Below are 19,576 nucleotides of genomic sequence, written 5' to 3'. Positions count from 1 at the left end.
TTGTCCGTCCGTGTGGTGGAGTTTGTCCGTGTGGTGGAGTTTGTCCGTGTGGTGGAGTTTGTCCGTGTGGTGGAGTTTGTCCGTGTGGTGGAGTTTGCCCGTGTGGAGATTGTCCGTGTGGTGGAGTTTGTCCGTGTGGTGGAGTTTGTCCGTCCGTGTGGTGGAGTTTGTCCGTGTGGTGGAGTTTGTTCATGTGCAGTTTGTCCGTGTTGTGAAGTTTGGCCGCGTGGTGGAGTTTGTCCATGTAGTAGAGTTTGTCCGTGTGGTGGAGTTTGCCCATGTGAAGTTTCCTGTGTGGAGTTTGTCCGTGTGGTGGAGTTTGTCCGTATGGTGGAGATTGTCCGTGTGGTATCATTGTCCCTGTGCTGAAGCTCCAGCTCCAACACCAGCCCCAGCTCTAGCTCTTGCTCTAGCTATACACCTAGCTCCATCTCCAGCTCCATCTCCAGCTCCATCTCCAGCCCTTGCTTTAGTTCCATCTCCAACTCCAGCTCTACCTCCGTCTAAAGCTCAATCTCCAGCTGTAGGCCTACCTCTAGCTCCATCTCGAGCTCCATCTCTAGCTGCAATAGGTAGCTCCATCTCCAGTTCCACCGACAGCTCTGGCTACCTCTCTAGATCCATCTCTATCTCCAGTTCTAGCTCTAGTTCTACCTCCAGCTCCACCTACAGCTCCATTTACAGCTCTACCTCTATCTCTACCTCTAGCTGCATTTCCTGCTCCATCTGCAGTTCTAGCTGCATCTAAAGCTCCAGCTCAAGCTTTATGTTCAGCTCCGACAATAGCTCCACCTCCAGCTCCATCTCCAGCTCTAGTTCTAGCTCCATCTACAGATCCATCTCCAGCTCTTGCTCATGCTCCATTTCCATCTCAAGGTCTAGCACCATCTCCAGCTCAATTGTCAGCTCTAGCACTAGCTCCAACTCCAGCACTAGCTCTAACTCCTTCTCCAGCTCATTCTCCAGCTCTAACTTTTGCTCCATCTCCAGCTCCATCCCCAGATCTCGCTTTAGCTCCATCACCAGATGCAGCTGAAACACCATCTCCAGCTCAATCTCTGGCTCTAGGTCTACGAGTTGTACAAGCTACAGCTCCATCTCCAGTTCCAGCTTCATCTCCAGCTGTAGCTCCAGCTCCAGCTCCTATTCTAGCTCCAGCTCTAACTGTAGCTCCATCTTCAGCTCCATCTCCAAATCTAGCTAAGCTCCATCTCCAGCTCCAGCTCCATCTCCAGCTCCAGCTCCATCTCCAGCTCCATCTCCAAATCTAGCTAAACTTCAGCTCCATCTCCAGCTCCATCTCCAGCTCCAGCTCCAGCTCCATCTCCAGCTCAAGCTCAATCCCCAGCTCAATCGCCAGTTCTAGCTCCAGCTCCATCTTCAGCTCCATCTCCAGGTCCAAGTCCAGCTCTAGCTCTAGCCCCATCTCCATCTCCATCTCCATCGCCAGTTCCCTCGAGCTCTGGCTTTAGCTTCATCTCCAGCTCCATCTCCAGCTCCAGCTGCATCTCTAGCTCAATCTCCAGCTCTATCTAAAGCTCCAGCTCAAGCTCCATCACCAGTTCTATCTCCAGCTTCAGCTCTAGCTCCATCCCCAGCTCTAGTTCTAGCTCCATCTCCAGCTCTAGCTCACGCTGCATTTCCAGCTCAAGCTCTAGCACCATCCCCAACTCAATAGTCAGTTCTAGCTCTAGCTCCATCTCCAGCAACAGCTGTAGCTCCATCTCCAGCTCCATCTCCAGATCTCGTTTTAGCTCCATCACCAGATGCAGTTCAATCTCCATCTCCAGCTCAATCTGCAACTCCAACTCTACGAGCTGTACTAGCTACAGCTGCATCCCTAATTCCATCGCCAGCTTCATCTCCAGCTCTTGCTCCAGGGCCAGTTCCAATTCTAGCTCCAGCTGAAGCTCTAGCACCATCCCCAGCTCAATAGTCAGTTCTAGCTCTAGCTCCATCTACAGCTTCATCTACAGCTCCAGTTCCAGCTTTAGCTTAATCTCCAGCTCCATCTCCAGCTGCATCTCTAGGTCAATCTCCAGCTCTATCTACAGCTCCAGCTCAATTTCCAGCTCCAGCGCCATCTCTATCTCCAGTTCTAGCTCCAGCTCCAGCTCTACCTCCAGCTCCACCCATAGCTCCATTTCCAGATCTAGGTCTAGCTCTCCCTCAAACTCTAGCTGTATCTCCAGCTCCATCTACAGCTCCATCACTAGTTGGAGTTGGAGCTAAACTCTATCTAAAGCCCAGGCTTAAGATCCATCTCCAGCTCTATCTCCAGCTCCAGCTCTAGCTCCATCTCCATCTCCAGCTCTAGTTCTAGCTCCATCTACAGCTCTATCTCCAGCGCTAGCTCATGCTCCATTTCCTGCTTAAGCTCTAGCACCCAATCGTCAGCTCTAGCTCTAGCTCCATCTCCAGCTCATCTTCCAGCTCTAACTCTAGCTTCATCTCCAGCTCCATCTCCAGATCTCACTTTAGCTCCAGCTCCAATTCTAGCTCCAGCTCCAATTCTAGCTCCAGCTCTAGCTCTACCTCCATCTCCAGCTCTAGCTCTAGCTCCAGCTCCAGTTCCGGCTCCATCTCCAGCTCCATCTCCAGCTCAAGTTTTAGCTCCACCTCCAGCCCCAGCTCTATCACCAGCTGTAATAGCTGGAACCCCATCTCCAGTACAATCTCCAGCTCCAATTACAGCTCTGGCACTCCAGCTCTAGCTCCATCTGAATCTCCAGTTCTAGCACTAGGTCTACCTCTAGCTCCACCGACAGCTCCATTTCTAGCTCTAGCTCGAGCTCTAGCTCCATCTCCAGCTCTAGTTCTAGCTCCATCTCCAGCTCTAGCTCATGCTGCATTTCCAGCTCAAGCTCTAACACCATTGTAAACAAGAGATGCACACGACATGTAATCCAAGATCATCTTTAATCGACATGCAAACTATAGCAGTACAGTAGGTTGTTAGTTGTCAGAGCATGTTGATTGCTTCCAGAACTGAGCCGTGTAGGAAGTAGGTGTTAATATAAATGGTACAGCAAGGTGGGGTTAGTGATGCTAACCCATTATGATTGGTTGTCATGCATAAACCAATCTACAACCATCTCCAGCTCAATAGTCAGCTCTAACTCTAGCTTAATTTCCAGCACCAGTTCCATCTCCAGCACCAGCTCTAGCTCCATCTCCAGCATATTCTCCATCGCTATCTCTAGCTCCATCTCCAGAGCCCGCTTTAGCTCCATCACCAGATGCAGCTCAATCTCCATCTCCAGCTCAATCTGCAGCTCTAGCTCTGCGAGCTGTACTAGCTATAGCTCCGTCTCCAGTTCCATCTTCATCTCCAGCCCCATCTCCAGATCTAGCTTTTGCTCCAGCTCCAATTCAAGCTCCAGCTCCAGCACTAGCTCAATCCCCAGCTCTATCGCCATTTCTTGCTCTAGCTCCATCTCCAGCACCATCTCCAACTCTAGTTCCAGCTCAATCACCATCTCCATCGACACCTCTATCTCCAGCTCCCCCAAGCCCTAGCGTGTGCTTCATCTCCAGCTCCAGTTCCAGCTCTAGTTAAATCACCATCTCCATCGCCATCTCTAACTACAGCTCCCCCCCAGCACTAGCTTGAGCTTCATCTCCAGCCCCATCTCCAACTGTGTCTCAATCTCCATCTCCATCTCCATCTCCATCTTCATCTTAATCTCCAGCTCAATCTACAGCTCCATTTCCATCTCCAGCTCCATCTCTAGTTCCATCTCCACCTCTCTCTCCTGCTCCAGCTCTAGCACCATCTCAAGCTCCAGCTCAATCGCCTGCTCTATCTCCAGCTCCAACTCCAGCTCGAGACCAAGCCCCATCTCCTGCTCTAGCTGTACCTCCATCACCAGCTCCATCTCCAGCTCTAGATCTAGCTCCATCCCCAGATCCATATTCAGCACTATCTCCAGTTCTAGTTCTATCTCCATCTCCATCTGAAGCTCTAGTTTTAGCTCCATCTCCATCTCTAGCAAAAGCTAATTTCCCAGTTCCAGCTCCCGCAACATCTCCAACTCTAGCCTCAGTTCCACTTCCAGCTAAATCTCCAGCTGTAGCTGTCCGAGCTGTACTGGTTACAGCTCCATCTCCAGTTCCATCTCCAGCGCTATCTCCAGCTCCAGTTCCAGCGCGAGCTCCATGTCCACCTCTCCCAAGATCCAGCTTCAGGTCCAGCGCCAGGTCCACCCCAGCTACATCTCCAGCTCTAGCTCCATCTCCATCTCCAGTTTCATCTGCATCTCCAGCTCCAGTGCCATCTCTATTCCATCTCCATCTCCATCTCCATCTTCATCTCCAGCTCCATCTCCACGTCTATCTCCATCTCCAGCTATATCTCCAGCTCCCACCAGCTCTAGCTCCAGCACCATCTCCAGCTCCACCTCTACCTCCAGCTCCAGCTCCAGGTCCATCCCGAGCTCCATCTCCAGCTCTAACTCCATCATCATGTCCAGTTTCATCTCCATCTCCAGCTCCATTTCTATCTCAATTTCCGCTCCATCTCCAGCTCCAGCTCCATCACCAGTTGTAATAGCTGGAACCCCATCTCCAGTACAATCTCCAGCTCCAACTACAGCTCTGGCCCCAGCTCTAGCTCCATCTGAATCTCCAGTTCTAGCTCAAGGTCTACCTCTAGCTCCACCGACAACTCCATTTCTATCTCTAGCTCCAGCTCCAGCTCTAGCTTCATATCCAGCTCTAGTTCTAGCTCCATCTCCAGCTCCATCTCCAGCTCTAGCTCATGCTGCATTTCCAGCTCAAGCAAGAAAGATGGTGGTTGCCGCATCAGCATACATTTGACTAATTTGAATACTTTCGTACAATATATTCATTTCAAGATGGAAACCTTTGTTACTGCTAAGCAATTGATTTCCAAAGGTTACTACATGGCAAGCACCGATTTAAAAGATGCTTACTATACAGTACCCATAAGAGGTGACCACAGATGTTATTTAAAATTCAACTGGATGGGTCAGCTCTGGCAGTACAGGGCACTACCTAATGGTCTAACATCAGCCCCAGGCTGTTCAGTAAACATATCTAGATGACATACTCATTGTGCGGTTGACTAATGAGGTTAGGCTTCCAAGGCTGCCTGCTATTGTTTTGATGGAGTCCGGCGGGCCGAGTAGAATTACTTCAGACTTGCGCTCGTTTAGTTGGGAGGAAGACCTGCACCATCCAACACTTTATATCCTCGAGGCAGTGCATAAGGCTGAGTAGATTTGATCGGTATTGGGTTTCAATGAGAGATAGATCTGAGTATGTTCTGCATAGCAGTGGAAGGAAATGCCGTGCCTTTGAATGACTTGGCCTAGGGGGACATATACAGAGAAGAGAATGAGGCCTCGGATGGAGCTTTGTGAAACCCCGCAGCAAAGGCTAGCTGGGGAAGAGAAAGAATCGCCTATGTTTGTAGGGAAACTCCTACCTTTGAGGTAGGAAATGAACCAGTGCAGGGCAGTGCCATCAATACCAAGCCCGTACCGGAGACGGTCAATTAGGATGGTGTGGTCCACTGTATCAAACGCTGCGCTGAGTTTGAGATGGTGCAGAACTGCACAGTCGCTGGTGTTGACCGCGTGAAGCAAGTCATTTTGTACCTTCAACAAGGCAGACTCTGTGCTGTGATGGGCCCTGGAACCTAATTGGAAACTTTCCAGGATGGTATTTTGTTGTAGATAAGCCATTAGTTGATGTAGAATTACCTTTTCAATGAGTTTCGAAAGGAAAGACAGTTTGGAAATAGCTCTGTAGTTGCTAGGCAGGGTGGGTCTAGGTTAGGTGTTTTCAGGAGGGGCTGGACCACCGTGTGCTTGAAACACGTTGGAATAGTGCCAGTGGCCATAGAACTGTTGATGATAGTGGAAACTGGAGAACTGTTGATGGTGGAAAATCCTAGGGAAACGTTGAACGCCTCTCGCTGAACCCATCGCCTGATATAAGAGAATATAGTCGGAGATAGTAAGACTGGGAGAACTGGGAAGGGGGATAGAGAGGGAAAGCAAAGGCTATTTACAGAGATAGGTTGAATAAGTTAGGTCTTTATTCTCTGGAGCGCAGAAGGTTAAGGGGGGACCTGATAGAGGTCTTTAAAATGATGAGAGGGATAGACAGAGTTGATGTGGACAAGCTTTTCCCTTTGAGAATAGGGAAGATTCAAACAAGAGGACATGACTTCAGAATTAAGGGACAGAAGTTTAGGGGTAATATGAGGGGGAACTTCTTTACACAGAGAGTGGTGGCGGTGTGGAATGAGCTCCCAGTGGAAGTGGTGGAGGCAGGTTCATTGGTATCATTTAAAAATAAATTGGATAGGCATATGGATGAGAAGGGAATGGAGGGTTATGGTACGAGTGCAGGCAGGTGGGACTAAGGGGAAAAACATTTGTTCGGCATGGACTTGTAAGGCCGAGATGGCCTGTTTCCGTGCTGTAATTGTTATATGGTTATATGTTATATATGGTTATTTAAAGTTAGATGTCAATATTCATGCCGCTGGGCTGTAAACTAGCTAAGCGAAATATGAGGTGCTGTTCCTCCAATTTGTGCCGGGATTCACTCTGACAATGGAGGAGGTCCCAAGACAGAACGGTTGGATTAGGAATGGGGTGGAGTTGATGTGCTGAGCAACCGGGAGATCAGGTAGGTTAAGACTGACTGAGCGGAGCCTGAAACGATCTCAGAGCCTGCACTTCTTCTCGCTGATGTAGCGAAGTTGACACCTGGAACAGAAGATACAGGTTGGCGGAGGTGCAAGTGAACCTCTGCCTCACCTGGAAATACTGTTTGTGTCCTTGGATGGAGGCGAGGGGGAGGTAAAGTGACAGGTATTGCATCTCCTCCTGTTGCACTGGAAAGTGCCTGGGAAGGGGTAGTTTGGGTGGGAAGGGACGAGTTGACCTGGGAATTTCGGAGGGAACGGTCTCTGCAGAAATCTGAAAGGGGAGAAGATGGGAAGATGTGGCCAGTGGTGGGATCCCTTTGGAGTTGGCGAACATGTCGGAGGATTATCTGTTGTATGTGACGGCTGGTAGGGTGGAAGGTGAGGACAAGGGGGTCTCTGTCCTTGTTACGAGTTGGGTGATGGGGATTAAGAGCGGAGCTGCGGGATAAGGTTCTCACCTGAGTGAGAACCTCATCTAAAATAGAAGATGGGACCCCCTGTTTCCTAAAGAATGAGGAATATATGATTTTCTCAGGTACATTCACATGCAAAGTCTCTTCTGTAATCCATTCAGAATCGGTATTGGTATAGGTATTCACAATTTCACGTTCACAAGTCATGGGAGTAGAATTAGGCCATTCGGCCCATCGAGTCTACTTTGCCATACATTCATGTCTGATCTCCGCCTCCTAATCCCATGGTCCAACCTTCTCCCCATCTCCCTTGACACCCGTTCTAATCGAAACATTGTCTATCTCGACCTAGAAAATCCACCGACTTGGCCTCCACAGCCCGCTGTGGTTATGAGTTCCACAGATTAACCACCCTCTGACTAAACAAGTTCCTCCTCATCTCCTTTCTAAAAGAGTGCCCTTTAAATCTTAGGCTATGACCACTGGCCCTAGACTCTCCCACGAATGGACACATCCTCTCCGCATCCATTCGATCTATGCCTTTCATTATTCTGTAAGCTTCAATTTTGTCCTCGTCAACCTTGTTAGCTACAGCGAATGGCGGCCCAGTGCTGTCAAACGCTCATCAAAAGCCAACCGCCTCTGGATCAGCTTAGATATAGGGCCCACATTTGCTCACAGTTCTCCTAATGCGGCCTGAGCAGTGCCTTAGATATTAAGGCCTCAGCATATTAAAATATTTTTGATATCTATATTACTAAAAATAAATTGGATAGTTATATGGATGGGAAGGGAATGGAGGGTTATGGTCTGAGCGCAGGTATATGGGACTAGGGGAGATTATGTGTTCGGCACTGACTAGAAGGGTCGAGATGGCCTGTTTCCGTGCTGTAATTGTTATATGGTTACTAAAAGTCTAATCTTGACCACTGCGTTTTGTTCTTTATATTGATTTTTAGGAAAAACGCTGCCACTTACGGCTGTGATTTTTGGCCAACTTACCCCGAGGCCCCCCCCCCCCCCCCCCCCCGCTACGCAGGACAAGAGAATTTTTCCCATCGATGAAAAAAAAAGATTTTTAGGATTTAAAATATGTTGAGATTCTCTTTCCTGAAGGCCACGCCTATTCCGGAGGGACTATAAAACCCGGAAGTGAAGAGTGCCTCAGTCAGCCTCTGCTAGATGGCGGAGCTAGAGGGTCATGTCTCTCAGTCTGAGCTGTGAAAAACACTGAACACATGTCAACTAAACTGTGAGTGATTGTACTGATCTGTCAGTACCCTTAATGTGGTTTGAATATAGTTTGGAAATGCTAAAGCTGTGTTGCCTTTGGTTTGGAAATGCTAAAGCTGTGTTTCTTTTCGTACACGATTCACGCTATAAACTAGCGGTTTCAATACGTATTTCCTCAAAGTCTTTTTGAATTGAGCGTTTCCACAAATTTTCGCGGGATTATTTTACTAATCGCTGCTAATTTTTCTGGTGATTTTGTAAACGTTAATTCTTTTATGCGGAAGTGTATGAACAATTTCAGAGTTGAAGTGCTTTGGCAGAAGTTTTTCATAAAACTCAGAGGCCCCGGGAATCTCAACAATCTTCGAACTGAAGTAGATGACGGTGTTCGGGTTGCTCAAATAGAGCAGCGTTTTTATAAGTGACTGGAATTCGCGTGGATCGTAGACTATATCCGAGCCAAGGATGTAGTCGTACTTTGAGGCATTCTGGTCGTATGGTTTACTCCACAGCAGAGCAGAAACCTTTGTTCTCGCCATGATCTCAGCTGGGATGTTGCTAGTGATGTTGTATACAATCTGATTTAGGACGTTCGGCCGATCTGTCAATGTTACCTCCCCACCTGCGAAATCAAAAGTCAAGAGTGTTTTATTGTCATATATCCCAGATTAGAGCTATTACATTCTTACATTTCTGCAACAGCACAACAGAATATGTAACCATAGAATACTACAAACAAAGTAATAATCGAGAAAATTCCAGTGTCCGTACATATGGACACACACACACACACACACACGCGCGCGCGTGCGCGCGCACGCACGCACGCACGCACACACACACACACACACACACACACACACACACACACACACTAATAGTTCAATGATAGCAATAATAGGCTCTGTAGATGAGAGCTTAATGGAGTTTGTAGTTCCGAAATGGAAATGCATGTTACGTTCCTGGTCATCACTTTAACTACTGAGAAAGCCCACACGCAGCCCCCATCTCCTCATTGGAATCCCGGAAATCTTTTACAACTCACATGTACATTTTTAGAGTATAGAAAACAGTTGGGCGACTCTGACTCAAAGCCATATCAACCTTATTTTCCTTCTACTAACAGGCACAATGTTGGGTAAGAGCAAATATTCTCCTTGATAATGCCGTCACCAGGGGTTTTCCACTCACCCAAGAGGATGGCAAGTATCCCCACGAGCCCAGTGCCAGACCCCAATTCAATCATCTTCTTCCCAGTGAAGTTCATGCGCTTCTTCTCAAAATACCGGCAGAGAACGATCCCCTGAAGAAAGGTATAGATAAAATAGGCGTTGGAATGATTTGCATTATAAATGTCCCCTATATTTCTGTGACCAGTTCAAGTTGCAAGGAACATAAATGATCCATCTACTCATTCTGCGCACAATTTAACACCGATATAGAGAGAAACATAGAAAATAGGTGCAGGAGTAGGCCATTCGGCCCATCGAGCCTGCACCGCCATTCAATATGAACATGGCTGATCATCCAACTCAGTATCCTGCACCTGCCTTCTCTCGATACCCCCTGATCCCTTTAGCCACAAGGACCACATCTAACTCCCTCTTAAATATAGTCAATGAACTGGCCTCAACTACCTTCTGCGGGAGAGAATTCCAGAGATTCACCACTCTCTGTGTGAAAAATGTTTTCCTCATCTCGGTCCTAAAATATTTCCCCTTTATCCTTCAACTGTGACCCCTTGTTCTGGACTTTCCCAACATCGGGAACAATCTTCCTGCATATAGCCTGTCCAACCCCTTAAGAATTTTGTACGTTTCTATAAGATTCCCCCCCCCCCCCCCAATCTTCTACATTCTAGCGAGTACAAACCGAGTCTATCCAATCTTTCTTCATATGAAAGTCCTGACATCCCAGGAATCAGCCCGGTGAACCTTCTCTGTACTCCCTCTATGGCAAGACTGTATTTCCTCAGATTAGGAGACCAAAACTGTACGCAATACTCCAAGTGTGGTCTCACCAAGGCTCTGTATAACTGCAGTAGAACCTCCCTGCTCCTATACTCAAATCCTTTTGATATGAATGCTAACATACCATTCGCCTTCTTCACTGCCTGCTGCTCGCATGCCTACTTTCAATGACTGGTGTACCATGACACCCAGGTCTCGTTGCATGTCCCCCTTTCCTAATCGGCCACCATTCAGATAATAATCTACTTTCCTGTTTTTGCCACCAAAGTGGATAACCTCACATTTATCCACATTATACTGCATCTGCCATGCATTTGCCCATTCACCCAGCCTATCCAAGTCATCTTGCAGCCTCCTAGCATCCTCCTCACAGCTAACACTGCCCCCCAGCTTCGTGTCATCCGCAAACTTGGAGATGTTGCATTCAATTCCCTCGTCCAAATCATTAATATATATCGTAAATAGCTGGGGTCCTAGAACTGAGCCTTGCGGTACCCCACTAGTCACTGCCTGCCATTGTGAAAAGGACCCGTTTACTGCTACTCTTTGCTTCCTGTCTGCCAGCCAGTTCTCTATCCACATCAATATTGAACCCCCAATACCGTGTGCTTTCAGTTTGCATACTAATCACTTATGTGGGACCTTGTCGAAAGCCTTCTGAAAGTCCAGATATAACACATCCACTGGTTCTCCCTTATCCACTCTAATAGTTACATCCTCGAAAAATTCTATAAGATTCGTCAGACATGATTTACCCTTCATAAATCCATGCTGACTTTGTCCAATGATTTCACCACTTTCCAAATGTGCTGCTATCCCATCTTTAATAACTGATTCTAGCAGTTTCCCCACTACCGATGTTAGACTAACTGGTCTGGAATTCCCTTTCTCTCTCCCTCCCTTTAAAAAAGTGGTGTTACATTAGCTACCCTCCAATCCTCAGGAACTATTCCAGAATCTAAAGAGTTTTGAAAAATTATCACTAATGCATCCACTATTTCTGGGGCTACTTCCTTAAGTACTCTGGGATGCAGCCTATCTGGTCCTGGGGATTTATCAGGCTTTAATCCATTCAATTTACTTAACACCACTTCCCGGCTAACCTGGATTTCACTCAGTTCCTCCATCTCATTTGACCCCCGGTCCCCTGCTATTTCCGGCAGATTGTTTATGTCTTCTTTAGTGAAGACAGAACCAAAGTAGTTATTCAATTGGTCTGCCATGTCCTTGTTCCCCTTCATCAATTCACCCGTTTCTGACTGCAAGGGACCTACATTTGTTTTAACTAATCTTTTTCTCTTCACATATCTATAAAAGTTTTGGCAGTCAGTTTTTATGTTCCCTGCCAGTTTTCATTCATAATCTATTTTGCCTTTCCTAATTAAGCCCTTTGTCCTCCTATGCTGGTCTCTGAATTTCTCCCAGTCCTCTGGTAGGCTGCTTTTTCTGACTAATTTGTACGCTTCATCTTTTGTTTTGATACTATCCCTGATTTCCCTTGATATCCACGGATGCACTACCTTCCCTGATTTATTTTTTTGCCAAACTGGGATGAACAATTGTTGTAGTTCATCCATGCAGGCTTTAAATGCTTTCCATTGCATATCCACCGTCAACCCATTAAGAATCAATTGCCAGTCTATCTTGGCCAATTCACGTCTCATACCCTCAAAGTTACCTATCTTTAAGTTCAGGACCCTTGTTTCTGAATTAACGATGTCACTCTCCATCCTAATGAAGAACCCAACCATATTATGGTCACTCTTGCCCAAGGGGCCACGCACAACAAGACTGCTAACTAACCCTTCCTCATTACTCAATAACCTGTCTAGAATAGCCTGCTCTCTCGTTGGTTCCTCTACATGTTGGTTTAGAAAACTATCCCGCATACATTCCAAGAAATCCTCTTCCTCAGCACCGTTGCCAATTTGATTCACCCAATCTATATTTAGATTGAAGTCACCCATTATAACTGTTTTACCTTTGTTGCACACATTTCTAATTTCCTGTTTGATGCCATCCCCAACTCCACTACTACTGTTAGTTGGCCGGTACACAACTCCCACTAGCGTTTTCTGCCCCTTAGTGTTACGCAGCTCTACCCATATCGATTCCACATCCTCCAAGCTAATGTCCTTCCTTTCTATTGCGCTAATCTCCTCTCTAACCAGCAACGCTACCCCACCTCCTTTTCCTTTCTGTCTATCCCTCCTGAATATTGAATATCCCTGGATGTTCAGCTTCCAGCCTTGGTCACCCTGGAGGCATGTCTCCATGATCCGAACTATATCATAGACATTAATAGCTATCTGCACATTCAACTCCTCCACCGTATTACGAATGCTCCTTGCATTGAGACACAAAGCCTTCAGGCTTGGTTTTACAACACTCTTACCCCTTATACTATTATGTTGAAAAGTGGCCCTTTTTGATTTTTTGACCTGGTTTTGTCTGCCTGCCGCTTGTAATTTTCACCTTGCTACCTATTGCTTCTACCCTCATTTGACACCCCTCTGTCTCTACGCTCACACATTTAAGAAACCCTTTCCCTTTACCTCCATCCTCCACTATCCCATTCGACACCCCACTCCCCTTATTCAGTTTAAAACCACCCCTGTAGCAGTGGCAAACCTGCCTGCCAGAATGCTGGTCCCACACCTGTTAAGATGCAATCCCTCCCTTTTGTACAGTTCCCCCTTACCCCAAAACAGATCCCAGTGATCTAAGAATCTAAATCCCTGTCTCGTGCACCAGTTCCTCAGCCACACGTTCAGGTCCCGTATCTTGCCTCCATTATCTCCATTATCTGCCTCAATTCAAGATAAATTAATTTTGTGGTGTATAACTGGAATGCAATAAGCATTAGCATAAAATTCTGCACTGCTTAATGGAATCGTATTTCCACTAAACGTTGCAAACATTTTTCCTTAGCTGTTTGTTAAACAAAGGTCACCTCAATTACGCAATGATCAGGTTGCCATCACTCTTTCAGTGCAATCTTATTTTCAATACGCTCTATGTCATCAGCACCGCATGCTGCATTCAGCATTCGAATCAGCCGTAAATATGATATTATGTTGGTGGGGACCACCAAATGGATGACGACACGGGTCATTCATAAACTGTTAAGTTAATTCAGCAGACCGCCGTTATGGTTGATTGAAAATAATGGCTGCACTATTGAATTAAGATTTGTGCCTCTTCGATGGCTAGGAAATGGGACAAACAGATAACTATATTACTAAAACTCTGTTCTTGACCGGTTTTGGCTCCCTGTTCTGCGGATTCCGAGAGTACGCCGCCACCTACGGTCGTCATTTTTGGCCACCTCGCTCAGAGCCCCCCCTCCGCGGCATGTGTGCCGAGAATTTTTCCCGTCGATGAAAATTGACAGAGATATTAATGTCGTTACACCATTCCCCATTCTCTCTGCTGCCCCCCGCTGGAGGGAGGGGGATGGACTATAAAACCAGGAAGTGGTGTGCCTCAATCAGTCTCTGCAAGTGGTGTGCCTCAATCAGTCTCTGCAAGTGGTGTGCCTCAATCAGAAATTTGAATGACACTGACAAATGTCTACAGCACTGTGAGTACCCTTAATTTGGTTTGAAAATGAAAATATGGTTAGAGGTAAAAAAGCACTGCCTGCAAATGATTGTTTGGGTTTGGGTTGAAGTAAAAAGGCCCCCCCCCCCCCCCCCCCTCCCTCTCCTCTACCCCCTCCCTCTACTCTCCCCCCCTCTCCTCTCCCCCCTCTCCTCCTCTCCTCCTCTCCTCTCCCCCTTCTCCCCCCACTCCCCCCCTCTCCCTCTCCTCCCCTCCTCTCCCTCCTCTCTCCCCCCTCTCCTCTCCCCCCTCTATTCTCCCCCCTCTCCTCCCCCCTCTCCTCCCCCCTCTCCTCTCCCCCTCTCCTCTCCCCCTCTCCTCTCTCCTCTCCTCTCCCCCTCTCCTCTCCCCTCTCCTCTCCCCCCTCCTCTCCCCCTCTCTCCCCCCCCCCTCTCTCTCCCCCCCTCTCTCTCTCCCCTCTGCCTCCCCCCCCTCCTCTCCCCCATCCCTCATCCCTCTCCCCGCTCTCCCCCCCCTCTCCCCCCTCTCCTCTCCCCCTCCCTCTCCTCCCCCCTTCCCTCTCCTCCCTCCCTCTCCCCTCTCCCTCTCCCTCCGTTCCCCCCCTCTCCTCTCCCCCCTCTCCTCTCCTCCGCCCCTTTCTCCCCCCTCATTCCCCCTCTCCTCCCCCCCTCTCCTCTCCACCCCTCTCCTCTCCCTCCTCTCCCTCCTCTCCCCCTCTCCCTCTCTTCCCCCTCCCTCTCCTCTCCTCTCCCCCCTTCCCTCCTCCTCCCCTCTCCCTCTCCCCTCCTCCTCCCCCTCTCCTCTCCCCCCTCCCCTCCCCCCTCCCTCTCCCCTCCGTTCCCTCTCCCTCTCCCCCCTTCCTCTCCTCCGCCCCTTTCCCCCTCCCCATTCCCCCCTCCCCCCCCTCTCCTCTCCACCCCCTCTCCTCTCCCTCCTCTCCTCCTCTCCCCCTCTCCTCTCCTCTCCCCCTCTCTCCTCTCCCCCCCCTTCCTCTCCCCCGTCTCCTCTCCCCCGCATCCCTACCCCCCTCACCTCACCCCTCTCACCCCTCTCCTACCCTCTCCTCCCCCTCTCCTCTCCCCCCCTCCTCCCCCCTATCCTTTCCCCCCCCTCTCCTCCCTATCCTTCCCCCCCTCTTCTCTTCCCCTCTCCTCTCCCCCTTCCCCCACACCTCCCCCCCTCACTCTCATCCTCTCTCGCTCCTCCCCTCCGCCCCCACCTTTCCCCTCTCACACACCCTCCCTCTTCTCCTCCACGCCCCCCCCCTCTCCCTCTTGTCCTTCTCTCTGTGTCTCTGCCCCTTCTCTCTCTGCCCTCACTCTCAATCCCCCCAACCCTCTCTAGATGTGACTGCATGTTGGGGGCTATGCGTCAGTAGATAGGGTGGTTATGGGGTAAATGGAGCAAATTAATCATATTAATATAATATCAAGGGGGTTAATTAGCGAGAGTGCAGGGGGGTGGGGGATAGTTAGTGTGTGTGATGCTGCATGCCGGCTCCCCCCCACAACCGCACGTTGGGGGAACAGAACCAACGGGTCTGCACTTGGTCTAGTTTTCATTAAAAATAGACACACAATGCTGCAATAACTCTGCGGGTCAGTCAGCAGTTCGGGAGAATAGGAACAGGTGACGTATCGGGTCGAGACCCCTCTTCAGACTGTCAGAGCAGTGGGAAATGAGAGATATGAAAAGGTACAGAAAAAATCAGAGCTGGCAGGTATGGTAAAGGAGCCCACAACGGTCCATTGTTGGCTGTAGAGAAGGTGATAACGAAGTTATACAAACAAGTAACCCTTGTATTACCTATCGCTCCACCCCCCACGACCTAGTCAACTAGCAGAACGACTAGGTCGTGGGAGGTTGAGCGAAAGGTAATACAAGGGTTACTTGTAATTAAAGAAGTTAATATTCATGTCGCTGGCATGTAAGCTGCCCTGTACGCACGGCATCTATTCCGCCGGCATTTGCAAATACAGTTCATGAGCAAAGCATCTTTTGCCTGGGCAGGACGCGGGGGATGGGAGAGAGGGGAGGGCGTTTGGTTGAAAATGCTCATCGTTTTCTTGTTGTAAGTACTTAGTGACAATAGTCGAGTTTCGTGTTCCTAGGTCCGAATATTTGTCCAATTATGTGTCCAAAATCTTACCGAATATTTGTCCAAGGTCAACCACATTACAAACCCCGGTCGATAAAACACACCAACGCCTCTACTTTCTCAGGCGACTAAGGCATATATCCAACAGCTCCTTCTAACTTTACAGATGCACAGAGAAAATATATTGCCCGGTTGCACCACAGATTGTTTCTGGATCAGCTCTGCCAAAGGACGCAAAGAGTAGTAAATGTAGCCCGGTCTATAGACAGAGCAGCCTACCCCTAACGACACCATCTCTACTTCAGGATGGCTGAGAAATGCACCTAATATAATCAATATAACCACTCGCACCTTCGTCATTCCCTCTTCCGTCGGTTATAATATACAAAAACTTGAAAACATGCAACAAACGCTTCAGGAACTTCCTCTTTCCCTCCGTTAGCAGACTACTGACCATAAGCTAAGGTCTCGACCCGATCTTCCAACCGACCTTTTGACTTTTTTTTCTCTGTGACAATAAATTGCAGAGAGTTGTAGATGTATTCCAATCCCTTACGCAGTCAGCGTCCGCACCATCGAGAGGATCTACACTTCTTAATTCATCGGGAATGGGGGCATTTAATCAATGTAACAAATCACACTGCAGCAATTTCCTGTTCTTTCATCGCCCGTCGAGTAGAATATACTAAAGATTGAAAGCACGTTCCAACAGTTTTAGAATTGTGATATCACGGCACATAAATTATAGGGTATAAACCAGACTTCCCTACCTCATTGCAGTCGTTGTACTTTTTCTCTTAAAAGTAAAGCTACAGTGCTGGAAACTATATTCTGCACTCATGCATGTTTTCACTTGTACAGCCTGTTGAGACCGTGTTTGGGTTTAATGACTGCATTAGACTGGATAGCACGCAAACAAAAGCACTTATACTGTATTTCGGCAAACGTAACACTAATACACTAACAGGATACCTGGTTTATGGTTCAAACGTTGCACTTACAGCTTCCCAGATAACGGCTGGTATGGAAAGGTGTTTCAAATCTTGCGTAATCTTCAGTTCGTATCCGCAAAATTGATACCGTCTTTCTTGGTTTTTGAAAACCTCATTAGACGCAGAGCCGGTTGAGCGTTCCATTTGCTGATGGGGTTGTGCTTTGCTTTCTCGACCGACTCTCCGATCAGTTTAAGTGGATCCAAGCACCAGGCGGCCTCCTTTCAAGCCCGGTTATACGAAGTTCAGTATATTGGAGACTTTCGTGGGATTGCAATTGAGTCGAAAGAAAAAAAAGCTATTATTTGGAACGTTGCAATTGTTCTTTATAATTTGCTATCCCACACAGGGTGATAGATATATGGGCCGAGCTGACAACGGAGCCAATTGAGGCAGATACCGAGTTGTCATTTAAAAGACATTTGGGAAAGTACACGGATTGGAAAGGGTTAGAAATATATGTGCCAAATGCGGCCAAATTAGACTAGGGTGGATGGGGCACTTTGGTCGGCTAAGACAAATTGGGACGAAGTGCCCATTTCCGTGCTCTATGATTCTATGGTAGTTGGAGAGGTGCATGGGTAGCAAAGATGGAGAGGGATACGGCAGAGGCCGATGTGACTCTACTACTTAATTAATAGCTATGCAAAAATGTACGTGAATACTCAAGTTAAAAACGAGCCCAAAAGAGCGAATTGAAAAAAGACAAAAGGGTTGTTTACCTGAGGGCAGGAGATTGCGTTTGTTTGGACTGCAGCTCTTAGATGTTAATGATAGTTAATGTACCCGAGAGGATTTTTGTTTATAATCCCGTAAAATGAAAACAATTAACCTTTTGTTTCAAAAACAATGCTGCCGTGCAAGCAATATGCAGAAGTAGCGATGGAAGCCTCCCTGCACAAGTTGTAAGTGTAACCAGAACATTTACCGTAAACCTCTGCACTGTCGTTCGACGATGGTTCCGGTTTTGTCAGTATCCACTTGCTGAATCCACCGGCTGCGAACTGTGTTCGTCTCAAGCTCTCCCAGTGAACATCAGCTTCAGTTTTAACTGACCATGGGGATTTAGGATTGCAACATCCTCGCTTTGGCAGAATTGTTACGAGGTGAAATATTCAGCCCATCGCAATATGCGGTTTCTGTGGACCAGATATCTCTCTTTTGTTCGTGTCCCGTGCAGTGCTTGGACGCTGGAACATATAGTACGTCCCGTTCTGTCCACTTTCGGCATTACTCATTCAATGAGCTTCATTGTGTCGCATGCGTTCTTTTGAATCCCTGCTGACTTTTAATATCTCCCATAGATAAAGGAGCAAAACCGAGGGGTGGGTGGGAGGGGGGGGGGGGGGGGGGGGGGGGGGAGGCGGTCAAATAGGAACAATCCCGCTGTGTTTTTGTTCGACGCCGTGCTCTATATGAAAGGGAGAAGATGCATTGTTGCGGCCTCGCGCGAAAAGGAAGCAAAATAACTTGGCTGGCATTCTCTTGGAAGCCACACGGATGTGACAGTAAACAAGGTGGAATGGAATAAATAAATGTGAAGACAAAATTAATAGAAAATAATTTCAGTTTGTTCATTGGCCACGGCCTAATATTTTAACAGATGTCAAGTAGGAATCAAAACCTGCAATTCAAGTACAATGTCCGTGAAGTAAAATTCGAACGTACTTTAAAGAGGGCACAGTGGCGCGGCGTTTAATGTGCTGCCTCATAGCGACAGAGGCGCGGGTTCGATCCCTATTACGGGTGTTGTCTGTACGAAGTTTGTACGTTCCCCATGCGTCCGCATAGATTTTCTCTGGGTGCTCTGGAGGTTTGGGGGTTAAGTGGATTGGCAACATTGTATGTTGTCCTGAGTGTATGTAGGATAGTGAAAGTGTACGTGGGTCGTTAGCGTTCGCGGACTCGGTGGTTCGAAGTGCCTGTTTCCGCGCTTTATCTCTATATTAACAAAATAACAATATACAATACAACAATACAATACATTACAATACAATACAATACAATACAATACAATATTGCTTGTGATTTGCTACTGAAGAGAAAATGTGTTAGAGGCAGCAATGGCATGTGAGGGGTCGCAACGTTCACATTATAGATGAGTATGTTGTCAATTGAATGTGAGCACACGATAACCTCAGCAGACGGGGATATTTTCGAACATCTATTCGTCTCAATTAATCCCGATTAGTACAAATAATTCATGCAATGCATATCTTCGAACTAAGTAATTAACTCTTCAGTTAAATTACTATTATATAGTGGCAAAACAATATTTACGCTGTAGTTAGATAACTATTGCGTGTTTCATACACAACTCGTCAACTCTTGATTTACGCAATATCCTATATTATAATTTAATCTCTCCAAACCTGTGCTTCTCACTGGTGCACGGATTTGTTGGACACCATCTGATGACCTTCGGTCTATCCTTGATCGGACTTTGCTGGTTTTACCTTGCACTGAATGTCATCCACTTACCTTGTATCGGCATATTGTAATGGCTCGCTTGTACTCATGTATTGTCTAACTACTGACTGGTTCGCAAGCAACAAAAACTTTTCACTGCACCTTGGTACGCGTGGCAATAAACTAAACTGAAACCCCAAAGAAAGGATAAT

The 19,576-nt window shown here is 47.6% G+C and overlaps 1 protein-coding gene across 1 annotated transcript; it reads right to left on the bottom strand.

Moving 5' to 3' along the window:
• Window positions 1-8,168: 8,168 nt before the first annotated feature.
• Window positions 8,169-17,923, bottom strand: LOC129715237 (EEF1A lysine methyltransferase 3-like). The gene is made up of 4 exons (XM_055665096.1): window positions 17,884-17,923; window positions 16,965-17,215; window positions 9,523-9,634; window positions 8,169-8,953 (listed from the first exon to the last, which is right to left on the bottom strand). The coding sequence occupies exons 2-4, from the start codon at window positions 17,097-17,099 to the stop codon at window positions 8,559-8,561; spliced, it is 642 nt and encodes a 213-aa protein (XP_055521071.1). The 5' UTR covers window positions 17,100-17,215; window positions 17,884-17,923; the 3' UTR covers window positions 8,169-8,558.
• Between the last annotated feature and the right edge of the window lie 1,653 nt (window positions 17,924-19,576).

This window comes from Leucoraja erinacea, unplaced genomic scaffold (genome assembly GCF_028641065.1).
Source record: "Leucoraja erinacea ecotype New England unplaced genomic scaffold, Leri_hhj_1 Leri_106S, whole genome shotgun sequence".
In the NCBI taxonomy this organism is placed as follows: domain Eukaryota; kingdom Metazoa; phylum Chordata; class Chondrichthyes; order Rajiformes; family Rajidae; genus Leucoraja; species Leucoraja erinaceus.
The sequence above is the reverse complement of the archived record's forward strand: the minus strand, read 5'-3'. Positions and strand labels throughout refer to the sequence as shown.